Source organism: Echinops telfairi, unplaced genomic scaffold, assembly GCF_000313985.2.
Source record: "Echinops telfairi isolate 266 unplaced genomic scaffold, ASM31398v2 ScPeMD7_7424;HRSCAF=8462, whole genome shotgun sequence".
Classification (NCBI taxonomy): domain Eukaryota; kingdom Metazoa; phylum Chordata; class Mammalia; order Afrosoricida; family Tenrecidae; genus Echinops; species Echinops telfairi.
Window position 1 is genome coordinate 72,909,917 of NW_022111324.1, and position 23,450 is coordinate 72,933,366.

General features: G+C 54.0%; 1 protein-coding gene across 1 annotated transcript in view; it reads left to right on the forward strand.

Moving 5' to 3' along the window:
• The window catches only part of CAPN2 (calpain 2), a 74,640-nt gene that overhangs the window by 33,959 nt on the left and 17,231 nt on the right, over nt 1–23,450 (forward strand). The window contains exons 3-12 of the mRNA XM_004699934.2: nt 10,571–10,689; nt 11,358–11,491; nt 13,120–13,288; nt 14,532–14,615; nt 15,782–15,867; nt 17,558–17,632; nt 18,277–18,437; nt 20,001–20,170; nt 21,835–21,846; nt 23,221–23,432. Of these exons, the coding sequence (XP_004699991.1) occupies nt 10,571–10,689; nt 11,358–11,491; nt 13,120–13,288; nt 14,532–14,615; nt 15,782–15,867; nt 17,558–17,632; nt 18,277–18,437; nt 20,001–20,170; nt 21,835–21,846; nt 23,221–23,432 (1,222 nt within the window). The remainder of the gene's footprint in view (nt 1–10,570; nt 10,690–11,357; nt 11,492–13,119; nt 13,289–14,531; nt 14,616–15,781; nt 15,868–17,557; nt 17,633–18,276; nt 18,438–20,000; nt 20,171–21,834; nt 21,847–23,220; nt 23,433–23,450) is intronic.

The window sequence follows — 23,450 nt, forward strand, 5'->3', positions numbered from 1 at the left end:
GGGGGGGGGAAACGTGACCTCCCAGGTGCCACCCCCAACAGAAGGTTCTGGTATGAATGGAGAGCAGAGCTGAAGACGTAAACACAAGGTCATCGTTCCCAACGTCCAGGGCCTCTCATTGAAAGCACTGAAAACACCGGGGCAACCTTGGGAGAGACCTTGGCCACAAGAAGGCACACCTGGGGCCTGAAGGCAGGAGACCAGGCACCTCCAAGTGGTTTGCAGTATCTGAGTCGCACCTGCGTGGGCCAGCCTGGCTTTATCTGGAGCGGGAGGTAAGTGGCCCTCACAGGCTGTGCTGGGCCGGGAGGCCACTGCTGTCAGCCAGCTCACCTTGGTGGCAGCAGGTCACTGCAGAGTCCAGCAGATGAGAAGGGGTTTCATAAACCACGCTGGGGAACGGGGATTCCACCACCGCCGGGATGCTGGCCGGCTGAGGAGGTGGTTTAACAGAACTTGGCAGTGCAGTGAGGGGAAAACCCTCCTTGGAGGTGGCTGGGAGTTTGTTTGTGTGAGAGAACACCCTGACGCCCAGAGGCTGAAGCATCGGTCCGTCACCTCTCAAGGGCAACCCCCCACAAGTGAATGTGCTGGTCAGGTGAGTTCACAATTGGCACCAGCCTATTTTTAAAGGAAACTGTTTAACGATTAAAAGTATGTCACCGCAGGGGCCAGCTGGTCCCAAACCGACTTACTTACCGAGTATCTCAGGCAGGCTCACTTTGCTTCCTGGGAACTCCGGCTCCGAGACGCACTGTACATTGGATTCTATAGGAAGACGCCGGAGGGCAGCCAGGCCTAGAAGTAGAATCCTTGATGCAGTGAAAACATGTGGAATTCTTCACTGCAGATTAGTAAGTAAGCACAAGTAAGTCTGTGCTTACCTTGCTGTGGTGATGCCCCACTGAGCGTGTGTGCTATCACTGATTAGCTGAGCCCTTTGGACATTGCACCTTCTTTAGCCTCACGTTCCTTCACTGTAAAGTGGGGTGATGGCAGTATCTACTCTGAATGGCTTCGGGGTAATGAGTGAAAGAATTCATGCGAGCCTCTAAAGCAGGGCTGGGGGGCCTTTGGGGTTTGGTTTTCCTTTGGTTTTAGCCAAGAGTCATTTGAACATTATAACATCATTTGAGCGAGCCTTTCATTAACTCACCCTCAATGTGATGGCTGGGACTGCATCTCTTGGGTGAGGCGTGTGACATTAGCTGGTGTGGATGATTTTGTGGCCCTTATATGGCCCATGGGCCAGATGTTCCCCATCCCTGCTTCAAAGTACAGGGCCAGGCCCCAAGTCAGCCTTGGTGAATGTGGACTGTTACCAGCTCTTGTTACTGAGAACATTCATAGCAGCAAACAGTCCATCAAAGAAATGGGCTGGGTCAGATTGCTTTCTGACTGATGTTACTGCTGGGTAAAGACAGCATGAGGGGAGTCAGCTATAGAACAGGTTTCAAATGCATACCCTCACCTCCCCCCCCCCCTTACTCAAACTCGCTGCTGTTGAGCCAATTCTGATTCATAGTGACCCTCTAAGTCCGGGTAGAACGTCAGCTGCAGGTTTCTAAATCTTTAGGGAGTAGAAAGCCTCATCTTACTCCCTCAGAGTGGCTTGTGGTTTTGAACTGCTGACTTTGAAGTTAGCAGCCCAACAAGTAACCACTCTGCTACCAGGGATCCTTACGCCTTCCTAGTGGCCTCTAGGTCTCCCATGACTCCGGAATTCAGAACTGAGTAACAGACTTTGGGATCTTTGTGAAGTCCACGGCATTCCTATCCCTGCTGAGCTGCCCATGATTTTAGTGTGGGGGCAATGGCAGACCGCCTCCGGTTGCATTAGTGACTTACACTGCATTGGTTTGTCGATGAGTTTTTAGCATTTCTTGAGGCAATGGGTATCGGGGGGCGGGGGCAGATGCAGGGGGAGATCCACGGCCCTCAAGTGCATTCCCACTCATGGCAACTTTGTAACTCTTTATGGGAACCGAGCGCCTTGTGGTTCTCTGGGGAGTGGCCGGTGGATAGTTAGTGGCCCAGCACTTATCCACCGGCGCCACCAGGACCCTGCCAGGGGCTGTGAGGTTAAGAACCTGTAATTCGGTTTATGGAAGCTGGCTGCCAGCTTGTTCCCCTGGGTTTTTAATTTTGAATTACAGTTGTCTAGCCTTAGCATGTGTCTGCTTAAAGCAGCATTTCTCAACCTGTGGGTCTCGACCCCTTTGGGGGTCAACTGACCCTTTCACGGGTCACCATTTCATAACAGTAGCAAAATTAGTTATGAAGTAGCAACAAAAATAATTGTATGGTTGGGTGGGGGTCACCACAACATGAGGAACTGTATTAAAGAGTCGCGACATTAGGAAGGTTGAGAACCACTGGCTTAAAAGTACTCAAAAGGAGAATCCAGCGAGGTACATTTGGTAGAACAAACTGGGCGCAGTGGATTTGTAGGGGAGACCTGCCAGGCGCCTACTGTATAAACGCCCTGAGCTGTAGTTTCGTCATCTCCGAAAGGTGCTTGTAGTACTGACACCCCTGTCCTAAGGAGTTTTGAGAGGCTCAAACGAGACATATCAGATGTTCTTCGTACGCTGCGCAGGTCCCCGTGGGAGCTACTCAGGAGGTGTGGTGTCATCTCGGTGGTGGCCAGCAGCCTGGATCCATCGGACGCTTGCTCTTCCCCTTCCCACACACCACCACCCTCCTCTCCTAGAACCACAGCCTCGTCACCTGGGAAACCTGCAAGGACATGAATCCTTTCAGAGGAAACAAATGGGCTTGAAACGGCAAGGGATTCTACATGGGAATCCTCTACGGAGGGCTAGGGGTGGTGAGGCCCTGCTCCCACCCAGGGCGGGAGGAGAAGTGTTTCTAAGATGTGGGGGGAGCGGACTGGAGCACCCAGGCTGGCTCTGCACTGCTGAGTCTGCCCTGGGTAGTGACCTACAGAACGTTTGGTCCTGATCCCCAGCGCCAAACCTGTGTGCATTCCATCACAGTCATTGCCCCATGAGTGGCAGTGGGTCAGCTGTCACAGGTCCTGCAGACACGTACATGTTAGTGTACTGCCCTATTGTACACAAATGCTACGTAACACACTGGCACCCAGAATAGGGACAGTGCTGAGATGGACAGCCCTCAACCCGTACAGACCCGGGTGGCTATTATGAGGCTGCTCAGGGTATGGGCCATACACAGAAACTCATGCGGCTGCCTTCAGAAGCCCCATGACTGGAATGCATCATACTCACAAGTCTTTGCTGCCCTCTGGCATTGGCAGGGTCACCTAAATGTGTTTTCAAGATTCCTTGAAAATCTCCAAGAAGCTCAAGAAAAATAAGAATCAAACAAAACAACGCCAAGGACCCTAATTAATGGCATGAGCAGACGATCAAACCTAACTTACAGTATTCTGCACAGGCTGCAGGAGATACACACGCAAATGCCTGGAACCTACGAACCTACGGACTCATTGGCTACTAAGTAAAAGACTGAACCAAAAGGCTGAAAAGGAACCACTTCCTGGGCACCCATTTTGACCCCAATTGTCCGAGAAGGGTCTTATTGATAGACAATGTCAACACATTAACAATGAAAAGACACCCAGTTTAAAAGTAGGCAAACACACGAATAAACACTTCACCAAAGAAGACATCCTGGTAGCGAAGAAACCCATGGAGGGAGAGATGCTTGCCATCAGCCATTAGAAGGTGCAAATCAAGCTACAGTGAGACATCACCTCACTCCACGCCAGCCCTGACGGGCCAACAGGCTGCATGCTGCCTCCAGCTGCACGCAGAAGAGCACACTCCAACCTGGTCTTCCTCGGGGCCCTGGCCAGATGCCAGGAGTGGGTGGAGCCAGCTTAGAGGAGCAAACACCTGGGGAACACAAGAAAGAACTGGGTAGGTGTCACACTGTATGAGCTATCTAGGATCCGCAAAAGTAGCCCCTGTCCCACATTCCTTCCAGATAAAGTTATACCAACAGGATCTGAGAAAATGAATAAAAGAATTGAGCGAACATGATTTATCGGGGGCTGGGGGTGGGGGAAGTGTGAGATAAAGCTTCTGACCAGAAACAAAAGCCGAAAGAAAGAAAGAAACAGCAGTACCCAGAATCTCAGCACAGAAGATGAAGGACAGGAGAAAGATGTACAAAAAACAAAAACAAAAAAAGACATTAGGAGACAAAGATACCTAAAGTCTGTTTTTGACATTTGATTCTCACGGGAAAGGCCAGCAGTCCGTCTGGTAGGCAGGAGGTGACTGAGCCCAGAAGGCCTCTTCTCTGCTCAGTCTCCAGCTCTTGTGGAGCACTGGGTGAACTCAAGGCTACAGATTCTAAGAAGGTGCTTTGACGCACAGCAGTTCACTCACCACTCTCTCTAAAACCCCCAGGAGACAGTTGCTCTGGATCTCAAGCGCTGTCTTCAGGAAGGATCTCTCAGGGTAGTGAGAGACGCAGGGAAGCATAGCTTCCCCTGTGCTGGTGAGACATGTCTGCGTCTCATAACCTGAGTGTGTTAGCCCAGGTGGACTAGAGAAACAAATTCCTAGACATTCTTATGTGTGTAATAGAGAACTTTATATCAAAGAGAAATTGTATATTAGGAAAACATCCCAGCCCAGTCCAGATTAAGTCCATAAATCCAATATTAGCCCATATGTCCTATACCAATCTATAAATTCCTCTTTAGGCTCACACAAAACATGCAGTGATGCCGAATGCAGGAAGATCACAGGTCAGTGGGTGGAAAGTCTTGTGGATCCAGTGGCAGTGGAAGCATCTCAGTGCTGGCAAAGTCTCCACGCGGCTCTTTCAGTTCCAGGACTCTAGCGTAGCTCCATCAGGCTCATCACCAGTAATGTCTCGCAGGGAGTGAGGGTATCTGGCCTCCAGTGAGCTATTTATCTCCATGGCTTCCAAATGAGGTCATCGAGCTGTGACCCGATTGACAGGCTAGACTCCACCCCTTCGCAAGTTGACACCAGATTACGTAAGTACCACACTGCTGAGAGAGGACTCTAGGTTTCCTGCCTTATGAAGCTTGATGAAAACTCTCCAGGGTCAACCCTGTGCTGTTTTCTTCAGAGCCTGCAGCTTGACTCTGTGCGGCCCTTGCAAAAGGAAGTGATAAAAACCATCCACGCGTCTCGTGAAGCTTGGTGTGAGAAGCTGCGGAGTCGGTGACTGAGCCCCCAATTTCAATGAAACTGGGAAAATCTACAGAGCTCAGTCAGGTAAGCTGGATTCACAGCTAACCTCGGAGTCAAGAAACCTACGGTGTACCAGTGGCGAAGCACCTTATTCGGGAACTCCCATAAGAATTATTCTCAAAGCTTCATCTGCTGATCTGTGGGGTAATTCACATCCAGGATGCTGGAGAGACACCAGGCTGCCATGTCGAGAGGGACTGACCCCGTGCTGACATGCTGTCTGCTGAGCTCCTTCGTGGAAACACAGCGGGAAAAATAAAGAGCTTCCATCCACCATCTGTGAGGCCCTCCATCTACCTGATATTAAGTTCTTTCTCAGTAAATGTGCACTGCTGATGGCCCTGTGAATACGTCTAGTCATGAGGCTTGAGATTGCCTGCTCTGAACATGGATGAACGTGTCTGAAAGCATACGCAAGGGACTCATTGACAGACCAAACTCAAGGAACTTGGCTTTGTTAACATTACATTTTGAAATAGAACATCTAGATTTAATGATGGACACGAAATGTTGGACTCTATACAACCAAGCCAGAGCTTCCTACAGACAATTCGAAACTAGTGGAAATAGCTGAGACTGTTTCAAAACAAGTTCTCCTTGTAGTTGATATTGGGAGGAAAACCTGTAAAGTGAATGTAGGTCACATAATCACTGAATATCTTTGCCCATTGATCTCTATCTTAGGCTAGGTTCTCTGGATAAGCGAAACCAGTAAAGCTTATCTATGTACATGTACAGAAAGTTTTAACTGAAGGCAGTGACTCACAGAGTTGTAGAGGCTAGCAAGTTCCAAGTCCATGGGTCAGGTGTCAGACTGGAGGCTTCTTCTAACTCATGTAACTTCAGTCTGATACACCGAAGCCCAGGTCAGGTGACAGGCTTCTGGCTACAGAGGTGAATGAATCCAAGATGAGCTAGTAAAATGGCAGGTGGCTGACAACTCCCAGGATCAACAGGCAATACAGCAGGCCACAGACTCAAGTCCAAAGAACTAGAGGGGAGGTGACAAGCCATATACAGGATCCACAGTCAGCAAAAAGCAAGCAAGCCTTGCCAACTTATCCACATATAATGGAAGCAGGCCCACCCCCCAAGGGAACTCCTTTCAGTTGATTGGCTGTTTATAGCAGATCTCCTTATGGAGGATGACTACCTCTTAACCACCAAACCACTGAAAATCCTAGCCCAGCCAAGTTGATACACAACCTTAACCAACACAGGCTCTGATTGAATACCTTTGCCATTGATTATCTACCTATGTAAATGCCCCCTCTCTGAACTTCCATGCTTGAAAAGTGTATCTGTTCTTCCAGAAGACAGCATGAAAGTGCCACATTGTTTCTCTGTGATCTCTGGAGTGAAGCCATCTTTAGACATGATATTTATTATCCTTATGAATCCAATTATTAGGTATTGCAACACAGTCCTTTTAAGAACCTCATTTTGGGGTGGGTGGGACTGGGAAGGGAGGGGGGGAAGAAAAGAGTAATTTTGAAGTGTGGGAGGAAGGAATACATTTACAAAATGTCACAAACGAATTGCAAGGCCTTTGTGATCTTTGACTTAATGGGAAGTTTAAGATGTTAAAACTGTATAACGGCTAGTGAGGAGACAAGGATGAGCTCAGGGTCGATTTTGTCTTTATCTAATGAACCCAAAGGAACAAGTTAGCATTACAGTTCCGTGGGAGATCTGAGCACTACTGCAGCACCTCTGCCTGCCTGCTGCTGCTACTTACATGCCTTTGGTAAGCTATACTTTCTTACACTTTGTAGCAAGCATATGCCGAACATTCCGCCCTCTAGTCCATGGGCACTCACAACTGATAGATCTGTTTTCCTCTTTTGACTTGACTTTATTTACTATCCTATCTTGATTTGTCTGGAGAAAGACAGGGCTTTCCATGCCCATCAAGAGTGACCGTGTAGGAAACCAGCAGGGGCAGTTCTACCTTGTCCTATAGGGTTTCTATGAGCCGGCACTGACTTGATGGCAGTGAGTTTGGATCTTGATCTGTAAACAAAACCCTAGAAAGCCTATAAAAATAAGTGTTTTGTGACTTATCTAGGAGTAATACAGGAAATATCACTGGTACTTTGGTGAAGAAAATTAATTTTGTGCAGTTTATTTCCATCCAGATAAAATAGGCATTTTGTCTATGTGCTTTTAAAGAAATGGCAACGATGGACAAGGGGAGGGGGAGGTTGAACTCTGGTATACTCCTGAAGGGGCTGTGAAATGGTGCAACCACTATGGAAAATGGGATGATACTTCCTTAAAAGGCTAGAAATAAGACTGTTGTGTGATCCAGGAATCCCGCCCGTAGGTCTGTGTCCTGGAGAAACAAGAGCTGTGACACCAGCGGACGTGTGCGCACCCATGCCGCACCCATGCCACGGCAACACTGCTCACAGAGCCAAACGACGGAGACAGCCTCGTCACCAGCAGTGGAGATGGGTGGGCTGAAACACACTGGCCTGCGTACATACAAAGGGATCCACCCAATGTTACAGAGCAGTGGAGAATCCGTGGGACCTGTCACAATGTGGATGTGCCTGGAGGGCATTGTCCTGAATGAAAAAAGTCAATCACAGAGGACAAATACTAGCAAGACTATTAAAAGTCAAGAATATGGTGTGAGATATGACAAAATAGTAATTTGTGATAAGGCTGACCTAGAAATAACAGTAAGGAGTGAGGAATGTACTCCTTTGAATTGGCAGCCATCTGAGACCCCAGGGCAACAAGTGCCCCAAAGGCAAGAGGGCCAGGGAGCCCAGACTAGGGAACTAAGGAAAGCCCAGGGCGGACAGGGGAGAGTGCTGACGCGTGGCAGGGGCCGCAGCCCGTCATGGGACAATTTGTGTATGCGCCATGGAACGTGAAAGTAATCTGATGGTTAAACTTTCACCCATCGCACAATACAATGTTCAAACAAACGAAAAGCAAGCAGCAGGCACCCCCAGATTCCCAAGGAAGGAATAAAGTCATGAGAAGACATGATGTTAGAGACAGAGGCACAGGTGTATGTGTGTGTGTGGGGGGGGGAGAAGGACTGCCAACCCCCTCAGTCCTCAAGAATGGATAGTCCTGTGAGAGCCATGGATACGCAAAGGTGACCTTGAAGGGCCTCTGTTTTGTGGACGACCTGGCAGTTGAATTCTTCTTGGCCCCTTCCATTTCTCTCTAAGATCTCTTGCTTTCATGTCAACATCTCTCACAAAGAGGCTGTCCCTTGATTTGCACCAAGTCCTCACTGCTTCTGAACTCTCGAACATGTTGTTAGCTGCCATCAAAGCAGGCCCCAACCCATGGCGACCCCACCCATGCACAATAGAATGAAACTGGCCAATCCTGCACCATCCCCAGGGATCCAAGGGATCCACCTGTTGGGATGCCTAGGGTTTTCACTCAGAACCACTGCTGCCCTCTGGCAGATAGTAACAGCATGCTTTCTAAACTCGTGGTCGCTACTCAGTTCTCGTTCAAGCACATCAACCTCTGAGTCAAGGTTTGCTTCCTTTAACATGGAGATGGTAATAGTAGAGCTCCCCTGGAGCTAGTTTGAAAGATAACAATGAATATGAAAGTCTTACAGCAATGGCCAGCACACAGGGAGGGCTGAATGAGTAATGGTGATTACCCAAGCCCCCCCACCCCACCCCATTGGTAAAGAAGAGCTCCCATCACTGGGTAAGGGGAAGAAAATGGGGACATTATTCATTCATACTCACATAACTGAAAAGTCCAAAGCCCTGGCCGCACTCCTTGGGAGGAATACGATGGAGGCTTTCTACTCTCTTAAAGAGTGACAGTTTCGGATACCCACCAGGACAGTCTGCCCTGCCCTGTAGGGTCACTATGGGTTGGTATCAATGCGACAGCAGTGAGGTTTTTAAAAATTACATTATAATTGCATATAATAACATTTTTAATAGACCTGCCAATTAACAAAAGTCTGTCAAGTTTGGTTTGGGCTTGGGAACGTGGACGAAGGAGTTTACTGAATGCTTGAGCAGTGTGCTATTACAGTATTACACAGTAAAGGCAGTGGGCCTTGGCTGGGGGCGGGTGTGCTATTAGGTGCGGGGATTCGGGCAGGTTCATTCTGGCTGGGTCCCCTGCTCAGAATTGGTACTTCCAGCCCAGATATACCGAATCCACATTCCACTTAACAAATGCTGCAAGAATCTAGAAGATCGATGAGAATTTCCCAGGGATCTTTTAAAATATAACGATTCTTACTAAGTACCTCTAGAGTAGAAAGCAGAGAGTTGGACTGGAATGAACTGGTTCAAAGCCCTGGCACCAGCTCACCTCTGGCCGTGGATCCTGACATGTGTCATTTACCGAGCCACTACCAGGGTCCACACAGGCACCTTACTCAGCTCCCTGCCCACCCCACACATGTCCACTCTCCGGGAAATGTTGCCTGCTCCTTTGTCCCCACGCCCGCCCCCGCCGGTGTCTGGCCGGACACTCCTCCTGTGACGCTCGGGCGGGCGGCACCTGTGACTGCCATATCGCTGCTCGATATTTCTCTTGCTGCCTCCCCTTTCTCCGAGACCTCACTCTGAGATGGAGACTGCTTACGACCGTCACTCCGTGCATCTCTCTCTCTGACTCAAAGCCCACCCTGGAGCCTCCTTTCTCAGGAGGCTGTGCAGAGGAATTTGATCCCTTCACTGCACAGTGTTCACCGCAGAGCCCGTGCTCTGTGCAGCACTGCGCTGGGTCCTAAGAACACCCCCCCCCCCCATGGAGGGGCTGATCTTTCAGGGAATGAGTTCCCTCCCAGTCCCACCTAACCACCAACCAGTGGCCATCAAGTCTGCTCTGACGCCTGGTGGCCCTACGTGTGTCAGAGGAGAACTGTGCTCGACAGGGCTGTGATGGGCTCATTTTTCTGCAGGTAGCTTGTCAGGCCTTTCTTCAATGCCCCTCTCAGTGGACTCAAACCCCCAAACTTCTGTTTGGCAGCTAGGGACTCGCAACCACAACACGCATCTCTTCCTTAGCCAGCCAACCCCAAATCAAACCCGCTGCCATCCAGTCAGGGTGGATGCACAGCACCCTCATGGGTTTCCAAGATGGAAACTGTTTGCCGGAGCAGAAAGCCCGGTCTTTCTCCGGCGGAGCTGCGGCTGGTTTAGAACTGCCCGACACCATCAGGCTCCTCCTCTTCCTTAGCATTTCCTTCAAAATGCCACCCACACCCTCCTGCCCAGCCTTAAGGTGAGCACTGCCCCTGCCGACTCAGGCTCTGAGCTCCCAGCAGTGGGACAAGATTGTTGGCGTTGTCCCCGGTGTCCAGGCCCCTCTGATGGGAGCTCCTTGTGCTGTGTCCACAGGTGACTGTTGGCTGCTGGCAGCCATTGCCTCCCTCACCTTGAATGAAGAAGTCCTGGCTCGGGTCGTGCCCTTGGACCAGAGCTTCCAGGAAAACTACGCGGGCATCTTCCGCTTCCAGGTGACTTGAGTCGTTGACGCAGCTCTCTTCTCCACGGGTCCTGGGCACAGGAGCACAGTACATTGCCACCCCGCCCCGTGTTTGTATTGTAGACCCCTGGGACCGGTGCTGTTCTCCAAAGGGCACCGGGAGTGCAGGGAGCTCGCTGGCCTGCCTCTGACATGGGTCCCCATAACAATGGCTCTGGGGAGCCTCCTTGATGACTGCCAGTTGGGGTAGCTCAGGGGGTCCAGGAAGGAATGGCCACTTCTTAGAACGAGCGGGTGGTTTGAGGCCTGAGACAGAGCGTTCAGGTCCTCCCTTTGTCCTGGTCAAGTAAGACTCGTGTGTTACGATCACCAAGCAGTCGGTAAAAGGCTCGAAGAAGGCCAGCGGAAAGCAGAGAGAGGCTCGGTGAGATGGGCTGGCGCATGGGCATCCTTGACGGTGGCATGGGACCTTACCCATCAGGTGGCTGCGGATCAGAGCCCCTGAGGGGCCAGCAGGATGCTGGGATGTGCATCAGGAAGAAGGGGCGAGCCTTCTGTGCTCAGCTCCTTGGAGCACTGCCACCAGGATGGGGCTCCTGGACACTGCCGCGAGGGACTGGGCTAGGCGGGAGCCTCGTGCTGCCCAGGACTCTGCTGCCAGCAACCCCCAACCCTGCCCTTTCTCCCCCTGGCCCGCAGTTCTGGCAGTACGGCGAGTGGGTGGAGGTGGTGGTGGACGACAGGCTGCCCACCAAGGATGGGGAGCTGCTCTTCGTGCACTCGGCCGAGGGGAGCGAGTTCTGGAGCGCCCTGCTGGAGAAGGCCTATGCCAAGTAAGTGACCACAGCCCCGCCCTAGGGCGCCCCCCCTCATGCAGCTCAGCCCCGGATTCCAAAACAGCATTCATGGGTGGCCATATGTTTCTGCAGAGAATGCACTCGGCTTGTGTGGTTTTTTTTTGGTAAACCACACAGGAATTTGTTTCCTATGCACTCTGCAAGCTATCTGTGTGGACCGTTATATGGGGCGATGTAGTGCTGTGATCAGAAGTCCTACACTGTAGGGCTACGTTAGCCCAAATCGGGCGCTAGCTAGAGGAAGATGTGCCTGGGCCCATCACACTGACAACCGACAGGCACTGCCATTTCCACCCACGGCACAGGGACCAGCTATGGCCCTGACTGTGGTGGCCTGGGGAAGGAGGCTGTGTCTCCTCGGCAGGGCACATTACAGAGAGTTTTTGCAAATGGGCAAAAATGATTAAGATTATGGAAACATGCCCAGAATATAAAGCCCCTGGGTGACCAAAAAGGGAGTCCTGCTAAGCACAAGGTCAGCAGTTCAAAACCACCAGCTGCTCTGAGACAGAAAGACAGAGCTTTCTACTCCCATAAAGAATTCCAGCCTCATGTATGGATTATAAAAAGAGTTGTCCAAACCCCCAATACAATGATTTTTTAAAAAAGAATTCCAGTCTCAAGAAACCCACAGGGGCCGCTCTACCCGGTCTCCATGAGTTGGCATCAACTCGATGGCAGCGCGTTTGGTTCTTCCAGTTTAACTTGTAGTTTTCACCCAGCTGCTAATCAAAAGGCTGCAGTCCAAGACCACCCAGTGGCACCCTCCAAGAGAGGTCTGGAGGTCTGTTTGCATAGAGATGACAGCCAAGAAAACGCTGTGGAGCTTCATGGTACTCTCACTCTGGGTCACCCACGTCAGAATCGACCGTCCAGCAACGGGTCTGCTGTTGTCGTGTGTGTGTGTGTGTGTGTGTGTGTGTGTGTGTGTGTGTGTGTGTGATGTTGTGACCTGGGCTACCATCTTTGGTGTAACTGGTAAAAATGGTTGCTGGACACCCCTCCTGACTGCTTGGCCAGTGCTTGCAGCAGGGAAACCCAACTGGCCCCTCTCCAGGCGGCTCTCACCCTGATGGTGCAGCCAAGCCCCTCCAGTAAAGCCCCTGGCTTCAAGACAGAGGGCGGGCTGTTGTTCCTCCACCCGTTGCCTAGGAATAGCAGGGATTCAGCACACAGCTGTGAGACCTGGGACCCGGGGGTGGGGGTGGGGGTGGCTCAAGGGGTAGAGAAGTCACCAGACGCCACTCCGCTCTGCTCCCCCCACCCCCGAGCTAGGATCAATACGCCCATGCCCACACAGTCTCCTTTTGTGGGAGGCTGCTGTTCTGATGAGGTGGTGGTTGCATTTTAAGCTGTTAATGTCCAGCAGTCAGTGTGCTCACCTCCTGGCTCCTGCTCGGGGCATCGGACTGGGGCATCACCACAAGCCTTCCTTCTCGGAAACTCTGTGAGCTCGTTTTACAAACTTCTCCGAGTCCCAGGGAGACAGTGACTGTGGAGGCGACACCCTGCCTGGAGAATCTGCGTGTCACACGGGGCAACAAGTTGCCCAGGGGAACCCTCTGAGGGGCCATTGTGTCAGGAGCCTCTGTTTCCCTCCTTAGGGTCAACGGGTGTTACGAGGCGCTCTCGGGGGGCTCCACCACCGAGGGCTTCGAGGACTTCACCGGAGGCATCGCTGAGTGGTACGAGCTGAAGAAGGCCCCTCCCAACCTCTTCAAGATCGTCCAGAAGGCGCTGGAGAAGGGCTCTCTCCTGGGCTGCTCCATTGATGTAAGTCCAGGCCTCCATGCCCCCACGGCTGTGGAGACCCATGACCCCTTCTATATAACAGCAGCCCCAGCCGGCCCACCCTATCACTGTCTACAGCGCTTGAGAGAATGTTGGTTCTGGGTCACAGCCAGGCTGGCTAAGTGATGATAACAGTGCTTCCAGACATTTCCACCCCAGCCCGCTCCCCAACTCGCAGCTCCTTCTGAATGACCGCCCCAGACCATGGGTTTTCAGGAAGCCTCCTGCCTTGCGTTAGTCAGAAGGAAGAACCACACTCAGTTCTAGGACTAATGGGCCTGTGGGGAGCCTTCAGCAGGCCCAGAGAGAAACCATTTCCTCTTCACAGCTGTGCTGGGAAATCTGACGGGGGGAGGGGGGAAGAATGGAGGTGGGCATGGTGTCCTGACTCCAAGGAGCCTAGAGGCAGTGTCCTGAGCCCTGTCCTGTCCAGGACCCCATGCCTGCAGGGACAGAAGCTAGAAAGGCTGGCGCTGCCGGGCTGTAGGTGGAGACATGCGTGTTTTTCCTGCAGACCTTGGCAAGGAAAAAGCCCCTTTGTACGGCCAGGCCTTCTCCCCAGTGTCCAAGACCAAAATAGCCACCTTTTTCAGAATAGATGGGAGAGAGGAGTGGTTTGGGGGGTGGGGGGCGGGTTCTGAACTCAGGCCCTAAACCCCTAACATCATACACCGTGATGCTGGCCTAGCCAGGCCTGGGGCTGGGAAATCCATGAAGCAGATACATAGTACATGTGAGCAGGCATGCCTGCAGCTGGCTCAGGGCCACTCCCCCAGAGGGCTGCATCCAGGCGATCCTCCTGTTGCTGACAGGAGGCCTGCCTGGTGGCACAGTGGGTTTAGCATTGGGCTACCAACTACCAGGTCAGCGGATCGAGCCCACCAGCTGCTGCGACAGAGCAAGGTGAAGCTGTCTGCTCCCCAAAGGATTTGCAGTCTTGGAAACCCAAAGGGGGCAGTTCTAATCTGCCCTGTGGGGCCTCTAGGACCATTTGGGTTTTTGTCTGTGTTCCTGGTGCAGTACACAACCGAAAGCAAGTGGGATGGAGTCTCAGGGAACTGAAAGCAGGGGGGTGGAGTCTCAGGGGTTGGAAAGCAGGGCTCCCCACCCTCTCGCCCCCAGGCCAGGGCCCCTGCTGCCCCCACCCCCAATGGTAAGGCCCAGTCACCCCCAGCATTGGGGGGGTGTTCATGGTGGGACAGCAGCTGATCCTCCCCTTTCGCAGATCACCAGCGCAGCGGACTCAGAGGCCGTCACCTTCCAGAAGCTGGTGAAGGGACACGCGTACTCGGTCACCGGAGCCGAGGAGGTAACGCCCCGCGGGGATGCTCGAGGGTCCTTCTGCCCTCCAGCGGCGGCCAGCAGCACCGTGCGGCCCATGTCGGCCCAGGGCGGGGCGCGCATTGTCGCCTGGCGGTTCCACGGGCCTGACTTTCGTGTGTCCAAACAGGAATTGACCTTCCCTTCCGGAGGGAGCCGGGCCGCCAAGTGTGGGCGCACTGCCCCCCGGTGGCCGCAGGGTTCTCTGCGGGCGTTGTTTACTCCTTTGTCATAGTCTCAAGGGCCCGCTTATGAAAACAGTTCAGACAGTCCTTTATAGCGTCGTAATATGTAATACTCCTTAGAAGAGTGTTCCCATCCTCTCACCAAAACCCTGTCTCTAAAGCCCAGCAGCACAGCCGTGGGGCCTAGGCAAGTCCTGCCCCTTTGTTTTATGGTCTTGAAAATGGAAATCACAACCATGTTATGACCCTGCGGAGGCCACCAGGATGATTAAATCATGCCGCTTGCTCGGTCTGAGAAGTCCCACTGCTATTGACGGCTGATCAATCACAACACGCCACTTAGCGAGCAGCGCACGGCCCCTGCTAGTGCCAAGACCCAGGCCTCCAGGCATTTCGCGCGCGCGCGCATGTGTGTTCAGTGTCAGGTATTTTTTTGTTTTTCTTGCCAGCCCATCTTCTGATTTTAATGAATACTGTCCGTGGTACGACTTCGTGTTGCAGCTGAAGTCCCATAAATGGGGTCCTAGAATGCATGCCCCTTTGTGACGGATTGCTCAGACTCAGCCGCGAGCTTCCAAGTTTCATCCGTGGCGTAGCCTGGTGGCTCGGAAGTAGGCCATTGGTCTGTTGAGGGACCGCTCCACTGTCTCCACCTTCCAGCTGTTGTGAATAATGTGCCGTGTGCGTTGGTGGGACCCAGGTCCTTTTGATTCGCAGTGAAGTTCCCTGAACTCCTGTGATAAGAGTGCACCCTACTCTCTTCAGTTCAGCTATGGTTCAGAGGGGTCAAGTGCCAAAGCCAAGTCTAGAGCAGCGTGTGTGCCTCAGACTCAGGACAGAGATGAAAAGACCACTTTCCAGAACTGGGCTGCAGCGAGAGGTCTAGAAGTTGAGCCCGCCCGCCCCATGCTTCAGGGAGCTTGGAACTGGAGTCACCCTGGCCTGGCTCAGCCCTCCTCTCCTCCTGCAGGTTGAAAGCAATGGAAGCCTACAGAAACTGATCCGCATCCGGAATCCCTGGGGGGAAGTGGAGTGGACCGGGAAGTGGAATGACAAGTGAGTAGTTCCGGCAGGGGGGGAGACCTGGGAGGGGAGCAGAGAGGAAGCTATAGGGGTGGGTGGTCAGCTTTAGAGGCCCTGACCAGTGGAGAGAGAGGAAGACGTGTGATGTGCAGGCCCCGGGCTCACAGGCAACATTAGTTGAATATCCACGAGCAGGCGGCACCTTTGCTAGGGGTCGCGTCACCGGTACTCTTAAAGTCCTTGGGCGATGCACACATTGAATGCACTCCGCTGCGTGAGTCTGTCTAGAGGGGGTTACACTCTGGCCAGCAGTTCAAAACCACGTCCGTGGAAGATGAGATTTTCTGATCCGGTAAAGATTGACATCTTGGCAACCCAAAGGGGCAGTTCGCCGTCCTATGAGGCCACCATACATGAACTCCTCTGGGTGGGGATGAGTTCGAAGGCACCTTGGAAGGTGTGATCTAAAGCGGTGATTTCCGAAAAACCGGCCATTGAAAACTCTGCGGAGCACAGGTGTGAGTCCACAGGCCGGTGCTGAGTCACAGTCTCGCCAGCAGGAAGGGATTGGCCGGCGCCCTCCTGCCGGTGGTCAGAGGGCCAAAGGCCCAGGGCTCCTGTGATGCTGGTGCTGGCACTCATGGTTAATGCCTCCTCTGGCTCAGATTCACCAGCTTAGAGGCTTTCATCAAACCACCCTGCCACCCCCAAGCACTGCTTCTTCATTTTTCCTTGAACATTGTATCGTGGTTCCGTCTTTGTTTACAGAACCCATTAGCTTCCTGCTCAACCATTTATGTGCATTTCTTCTCGTGATTTGGTTGGCATTCCCCTCAGGTAACGGCACTCCTCCCACTCCCTCTTTGGGTTCCCCACTTCCATTCATCTTTTCATCCTGCCCACGCCTGCCTTTCGGTCTCATGTTGTTGATGGTTCCCGGGACGACATTCCTCCGGGTCTTGTCAGTCACTGTCTAGGCCTAGTGCTTGGTGGAAACCTGGGCTGGGCTCTGTGTCCGTCTTTGAAGGGCTCTAAGGGCCACAGGCTCTACCAAGTCTCTCAGACCAGTCAGTCTGGACCGCCTTAGGATTTGGAATTTGGTTCTCTATGTTTCCCCCCTTTCTGTCCAGGAGACTTTTATGATCCTAATCAGAGCGGTGGGTACTGGTTATTGGGGCACCATCTCAAGGTTCTAGAGGCTGTGGTTCACCTGGTCCCGTTAGCCCTCGGGGCTAATTTTCAAGCACTTGTTCAAGTCCTTAGGCTATGAGCTTTCACGCCAAAGGCCAGAGAGAAGTTCCTGTGTGGCCTTCAGGAATTTACTGGAAGGGCTTTTGAGTACTGCCTCATCTGGGCTTCTCTCTCCCTGGCTTTCCTCCGGCTCCCTGCGCTAGCAGACACCTAGCAAGGCTTGCAGGCCGCCTCTCGGAAACGCTGCTCACCAGACTTTCCGTTGCCCTAAAGGAGTTGCAAGGCCCGTCTCTGTTTAGGCAGCAGAAGCCTCTCTCTCTCAAGGGTTGTGTTCATTTTCTGGACTCTTCTTTGCCACCGTCCTCCCTCCCCTGAGGCCCTTGGCTACCTGTGTGCTCCCTGCCCCCTCCCTTCTGTGTCATGGCCCTCAGAGGCGAGAGTGAGTGTCCTTGTTGCCCACTCTGGGGCGCCTCACGGAGACGACATCCCCCTCACCAGTATCTAATGCCTCCCCCGCTCCGTTGGATTCCAGCTGCCCGAACTGGAACACTGTAGACCCCGACGTGAGGGAACAGCTGACCAGGCGGCACGAAGATGGAGAGTTCTGGTAAGATGGATAGACTTCTGGCAAACTGGTACCTGCCCGTGTGTTTTACTAGAAAGCAGCTCAAAGAGGAGGTGATTGTGTTGGGGACAGAGGGACTTTGTATCCATGTGTGTGTCTGTCTGTCTCTTCAATCCACCATCTCTGGACCCTGAACAAAAAGGTCTTGAACATTACTGTCTTCAGCATGTCCACCTGCTGCATCAGGTGGACTCAAAAGGCTGAGAGGATTCCCTCAAAACAAGGGACAAGATGAGGAAGTCTTTTCCTCGACTTTTTCCCGGGAATTCCTCCCCACACCTTAAGAAACCAGCCCCCAGTGAGCAGTGCGGTACCCACTTGTCTGCACCCCTCTGAGGACCATCAGCCTCCACAAGGACAGGGCCATAGCGGACCTGCGAGTCTTCCTTACCCAGTGCTCACGTGGCCCTCAGCCTTGCAGATGAGCCGGTGGAGCTCCACCCAGCTGGGAGGTGGCAGAGCCACCACTGGGAGTAGAGACTCCTAATTCTGGACCTGCTGCCCACTGACCCTAAGGTTCTGCCTCCAGGCTGCCTGCCCGCCCGCCTGGCCTTTGGCAGAAGCGCAAGACTGGACCTGTGTGTCCTCATGTAACCCCTGGGGTGTCCCTCCTCTGCTTTTGTCAGGATGTCTTTCGGCGACTTCCTGAGGCACTATTCCCGCCTGGAGATCTGCAACCTGACTCCCGACACACTCACCTGCGAGTCCTACAAGAAGTGGAAGCTCACCAAGATGGATGGGAACTGGAGGCGGGGCTCCACTGCCGGAGGCTGCAGGAACTACCCGAGTAAGGACAGGGGTCTGGGGAGGATGGACCCACCCTCCCTGCTGCCTTCTTGAGTAAGCCTCACTTGCAGCACCCACCTCTGCCACCTGAGCGCCTTGACCCTTTCCATTCACTTGCCTCCCTGCCCGGAACCCAAGACCTGCTCTTTCTGGAATGTCCTCTTCAGATGCTGGAGTCCCCTGTACCCCATCCCCCCAAGGCAGTATTCCATGCCATGAGCCACTTCTCCCACACTAGGCCTGCAGGGAGCTGACCCTCTGCACCGAGAGCCCTCTGCATCTTCCTGACACGTGCAGGGGAGGGGGGGGGCACGGCCTTTCACACTGGCCCACTCACCCTCTGTGGTTCCCTGACCTCTTCTACTTTGACCACTCGGTTCTCACACACCCTCCCTCAGAAACCATCTAATGATGATGACAGCTGGGGCGCTAGGGACTCTCCTAGGGGAGATACACACACACACACACACACACACGTCCTGCCATTTGCTAACATCTGAGGGAGGCCCTTGGTCATCACCTCCATGAGTGCCTGGGCCTGGGAGAGGCTCCATGACTTGCCCAAGACCTTGCACTCAACAAGCTGAGATTTGAACCCAGGAAGTCTGATGGAGCAGCCACTCTCTAAGTCCTGTGATGGGCAGGTCATGGTCATCCACAAGCTCTGTTACAGAGGAGGAGACTGAGATGCGCAGGGGCTGCCCAGACCCACAGAGCAGCCACATAGGGAGGGGCCAGCTGGCAGGCGCCCTGACTCCACCTCACATACTTATGCAGCCACCAAGAGGTGGTCTCAGAGGATCTGAGGAGGCACCCAGCCTCCCCCCAGAGAGCCCTCCTTCTCTACCCACCAAGTCAGGGGTTGGCAAACTCTCACTGCAGGGCCAGCAGGTGACTGGTTTCAGCTTTGTGAGCTCTTTGGTTTCTGCTGTAGCCCGAAATCAGTCGTTGATGATGCACAAACCGATGTCTGTTGCCGGGTCCCAGTAAAAATTTATTGACAAAACGTGGCCGCAATCCACAGGGCTGTAGTTTGCAGACCCCTGCATTAGATGAATATCTCCGTTAGAATTTTACCCCATTTAAGCATGCATGAATCCCAGGAGCTATGGACCAGTTTTGGAAGTGGGGAGGGCAGACAAGGCCCTGAGGAGATGGCAGAAACACCTACAGGGGGCCCCTGGCCTCGGGTTCACTGAGGGGCTCCTGTGAGGGGACGGCAGGGCCCTGGGCCAGCCTCTCCCAGACCTTCGCGGCAGAGGAAGGTGCCACTAGAGGGAGCCTGCACACCTGGGAGGGACTGTGGGGACAGGGTATTCGGCAATGTCCCCACAGTTTCAGACAAGCACAGGGCAACCTCTCCTCAACCCACCCCCCAATCCCACCCAGGTGGAGCTGTCAACTTCAGCTGCTCTTGTCGTGCCCCCCACCCCCACCCCTAATGTGTAAGCAGCTTCCAGCCGGCTCTAAACCGAGGGACCAGGGGTTACCTCGGGGTGCCCTGCCCTCACAGGGCCGGGCTCCCCGGGGCTGGGCTCTGACCTCAGCCACGCTCTGGCTGCAGATACGTTCTGGATGAACCCCCAGTACCTGGTCAAGCTGGAGGAGGAGGATGAGGACCAGGAGGACGGGGAGAGCGGCTGCACCTTCCTGGTGGGCCTGATCCAGAAGCACCGGCGGCGGCAGAGGAAGATGGGGGAGGACATGCACACCATCGGCTTCGGCATCTATGAGGTGGGCAGGGGTGGGAGGCCAGACAGGGCACACAAAGCCATGGCCCATCCAGTCTTTTCTCCCCTCCCTCCCTAAAGCTAGCCTTATCATCAAGCGGTTCCAAGCTGGTGGCTGGGTCCCCATAGCCAACGCCCTAAGATCTGCTGTCGAATGGCCACCACTTGTGACCTTCTGGGCAGTGACACCAAATGCTGCCCAATCAGCCCTGGCATCCCCACAGATGCCCGCCCCTGGCCCAGATGGGCTGTGGGCCGGACCACTGACTGGTTTTGAGAAGTAGATGGTCGGGACTTCAGCATCTGTTTGAGTCTGATCGCTGTACAGAACCCCGTTCCACACCATCACAGAACACACACGTCCTGGGACGTACACTCTAGCATGGCCTCTGCGTTCCTTCCAAGGCCCCTTCTCTGTGCTCTGGTGTGCCGGCCAATCTCCACAGGACAAGGAGACTTAAGAAGGGAACAGAGTGTCCTGGACCACGCTGGGAGCTATTGTGAGGGCAGGAACTGAGCCAGCGGGGCCAAGCCCAGTAGAGTCGGTGGCCTGAAAGGCGGCAAGCACAAGGGGCAGGGACAGTCAGTCATCCCGCAAGCCCCAGGGGTCCACGGCTGGGTCCCAATGCCACCCCCGCAGACGCTCTCTGCCCACTGGCCCCACTCTCCTTCGCAGCCAAGGGAAGAGAAGCAAGCCCCATGCAGCCCAGTCAGAGGGGTGGGCCCAAAAGCATCACTGACAACCTTGGGTTAGCAGTGGGCTAGGAGGGCAGCGAGGAGACCCTAGGGTGGCTGAAGTGGGGTACACAGCAAAGTGGCTTGGAAATGGCCACAGTGGTCATACTGACACAACAGAGATTAGCAAGTAGCACACGTCAGGGTGCCCTTCCCTCCCCCAGCCCCCCAAGAAAGAGGCTGGGCCAAATGTACATAATTCCAAAGCCCCCCATCCCCGACTTCAGGTCAGGGACAAAGTAACTCCAAGGCGGAATTGTGGGACACGGACCCCTACTCCTCCCCAGCCGGGCTTGGACAACCAGTCACAGATCTGGGATCAAGTGTTCCCACGGAGAGACCAGAAACCGAGGCTAGAGAGGGCAAGTGCATGGGCAGCAGAAGTCTAGGTGGGATGTGCACACAGGAGCCTAGACCTAATGGCTCCTTCCCCAGAGTGTGTCCCTGTGGCCTCAATGTGGCCTCTGACCGGGCAGCTTGCCCAAGGTGGCGGCAGGCTGGGACCTTAGGCCGCTTCCTCAGTTTTCTGTGCTATGGTGTGCTGAGAATGGTAGAGACAGTCCATCCACACCCTTACCAAACCAAACCAAACTCACTGCCATTGAAGCCATGCAACCCCCTGTGGGTTTCCGAGACGGTAACAAGATGGGAGTAGCAAGCCCAGTCTTAGGTGCTTTCAAACTGCCGATCATGTGGAGCGCAGCCCAACAGGTAACCACTGCCCCACCAGGCTCCAACACCATTACCAGGAAGCTGTATTGAAACATGGCAATGCTTGGGGTTCCTGGAAAGGTCGTCTCCGTGTTGATTGGTTAGGACGACTGTGAATGCTCCTGAGAAAGGGGCTAGCCAAGGAGACAAGTTAGTGATGGCGTGTTTGCATACTGCTCTCCTGGAGTCTGACTCAAGTGCGGTTCCCCTTTCTCTTGGCAGGTTCCGGAGGAGGTACGTCTGGCACCCGTCCCTGGGGCTCCCCAGCATATCAGAGGCTCCAGCTGTCGGAGCTCAGGAAGTATCTGGAAGCGTGGGTGGGGGACACTGGCTATGGTGGAGCAGTCTAGGGCCCTCTGGGGTCCTGTGAGGTTGCCCAGACCTCAGTGGTCTGAGACCCAGCAGTCCCAGTGAGCCCACGCCTGACTTAGGTCCAGGTCAGAAGCCCATCATAGCCCTTCAAACCAGCCTAACGGGAAGCAGTGCCCCAGCAGACGGTAGAGCGGACCATGTGGGGGACTGGTTCATCCCAGCTCTCCCACGTGTAGGCTGTCTCTCCTCAGACAAGACGCATGTCCTCTCTGGACATAAGTTTCTTCTTCAGTGAAACTGGGCAGCTGTCCCACTTCCCCCGTTCACTGTGGGCATTTGATCAAGGAGTCACTGTGGTAACAGAATCGCGTCAGTGCCGTGGGCCAGCTCCAGCTGCCGTCAGGTCCACCCACATCAGGGCGAGCTGTGCCCCGCAGGGCTCTCCGTGACCGAGTGCTTGGGGTACAGATCTTGAGGCCCTTCTTGCAAGAGACTTCTGGGCGACTCGAACCTCAACCTCTCAGTTCGCAGCCAAGCACGGTCGCCATTTACGCCACACTAAGGGAGCCCTCGCGACAGGTCACGCTACTGCAACCCGGGGACGCACGGGGCACTCTCACGGCCACCGTTACGTTGCTTTCCCAGCAAGGCAGTGGGACCGTTGCACCTTGAACTTCCCGGGGGGGGGGGGCTGCTGGTGAAGTCTGGCCCCACCCCTGTAAGCCTGCCCACACTGGCTAGAAGCAGGGCTGCTGCCCTCTCCTGCCCCCAGTGGTATCTTTGCTCGGATTCGTGTGTCCTTACCACCCTTACAATGGGACCAGGTTTGTGCCCTGAGATTCACGCAGACCAGTGTTGCCCAGAGTGGATGAGACCGCCCCCTGGCGGGCACTGGAAAAATCAGGGAGGCGGCAAAAGCTGATGCCACACTGCTGGATGATGGGCTAGCATACAGAGGGGTTTCATTGCCACGGGGTGCTGAGTTATAGATGGATGTTTTTGCTTTTTTTCTGGAAAGGAGGTACTAGGCCAATAAGGTGGGGAACCTATGCCTTAGAGGAAGGCTGAGGGATGTCCTGTGGAAAGCTAGGCCATTTTGCCAACCACACGGTGTCTGGGAGCCCTGAGACCCAGGCTTATGACTCCCTCAGCCGACATTTCCAGCAGGAAGCTTTCATCTTACCTCAGCCGGTCTGGACATTGTCTCCATACTCCCCGGGTCTCCACGAGGGCGGGTGGGCCTGCTTTGCAGCCTGGCTCTCTCTCCTGCCCCTTGTCTCTCTGTTCCTCCACCAGTTCTCTGGGCAGACCAACATCCACCTCAGCAAGAACTTCTTCCTGACGCACCGAGCGAGGGAGCGCTCGGATACCTTCATCAACCTCCGGGAGGTGCTCAACCGCTTCAAGCTGCCTCCGGGAGAGTACATCCTGGTGCCGTCCACCTTCGAGCCCAACAAGGATGGGGACTTCTGCATCCGGGTCTTTTCTGAAAAGAAAGCGGACTACGAGTAGGTGGTTCTGCCCGC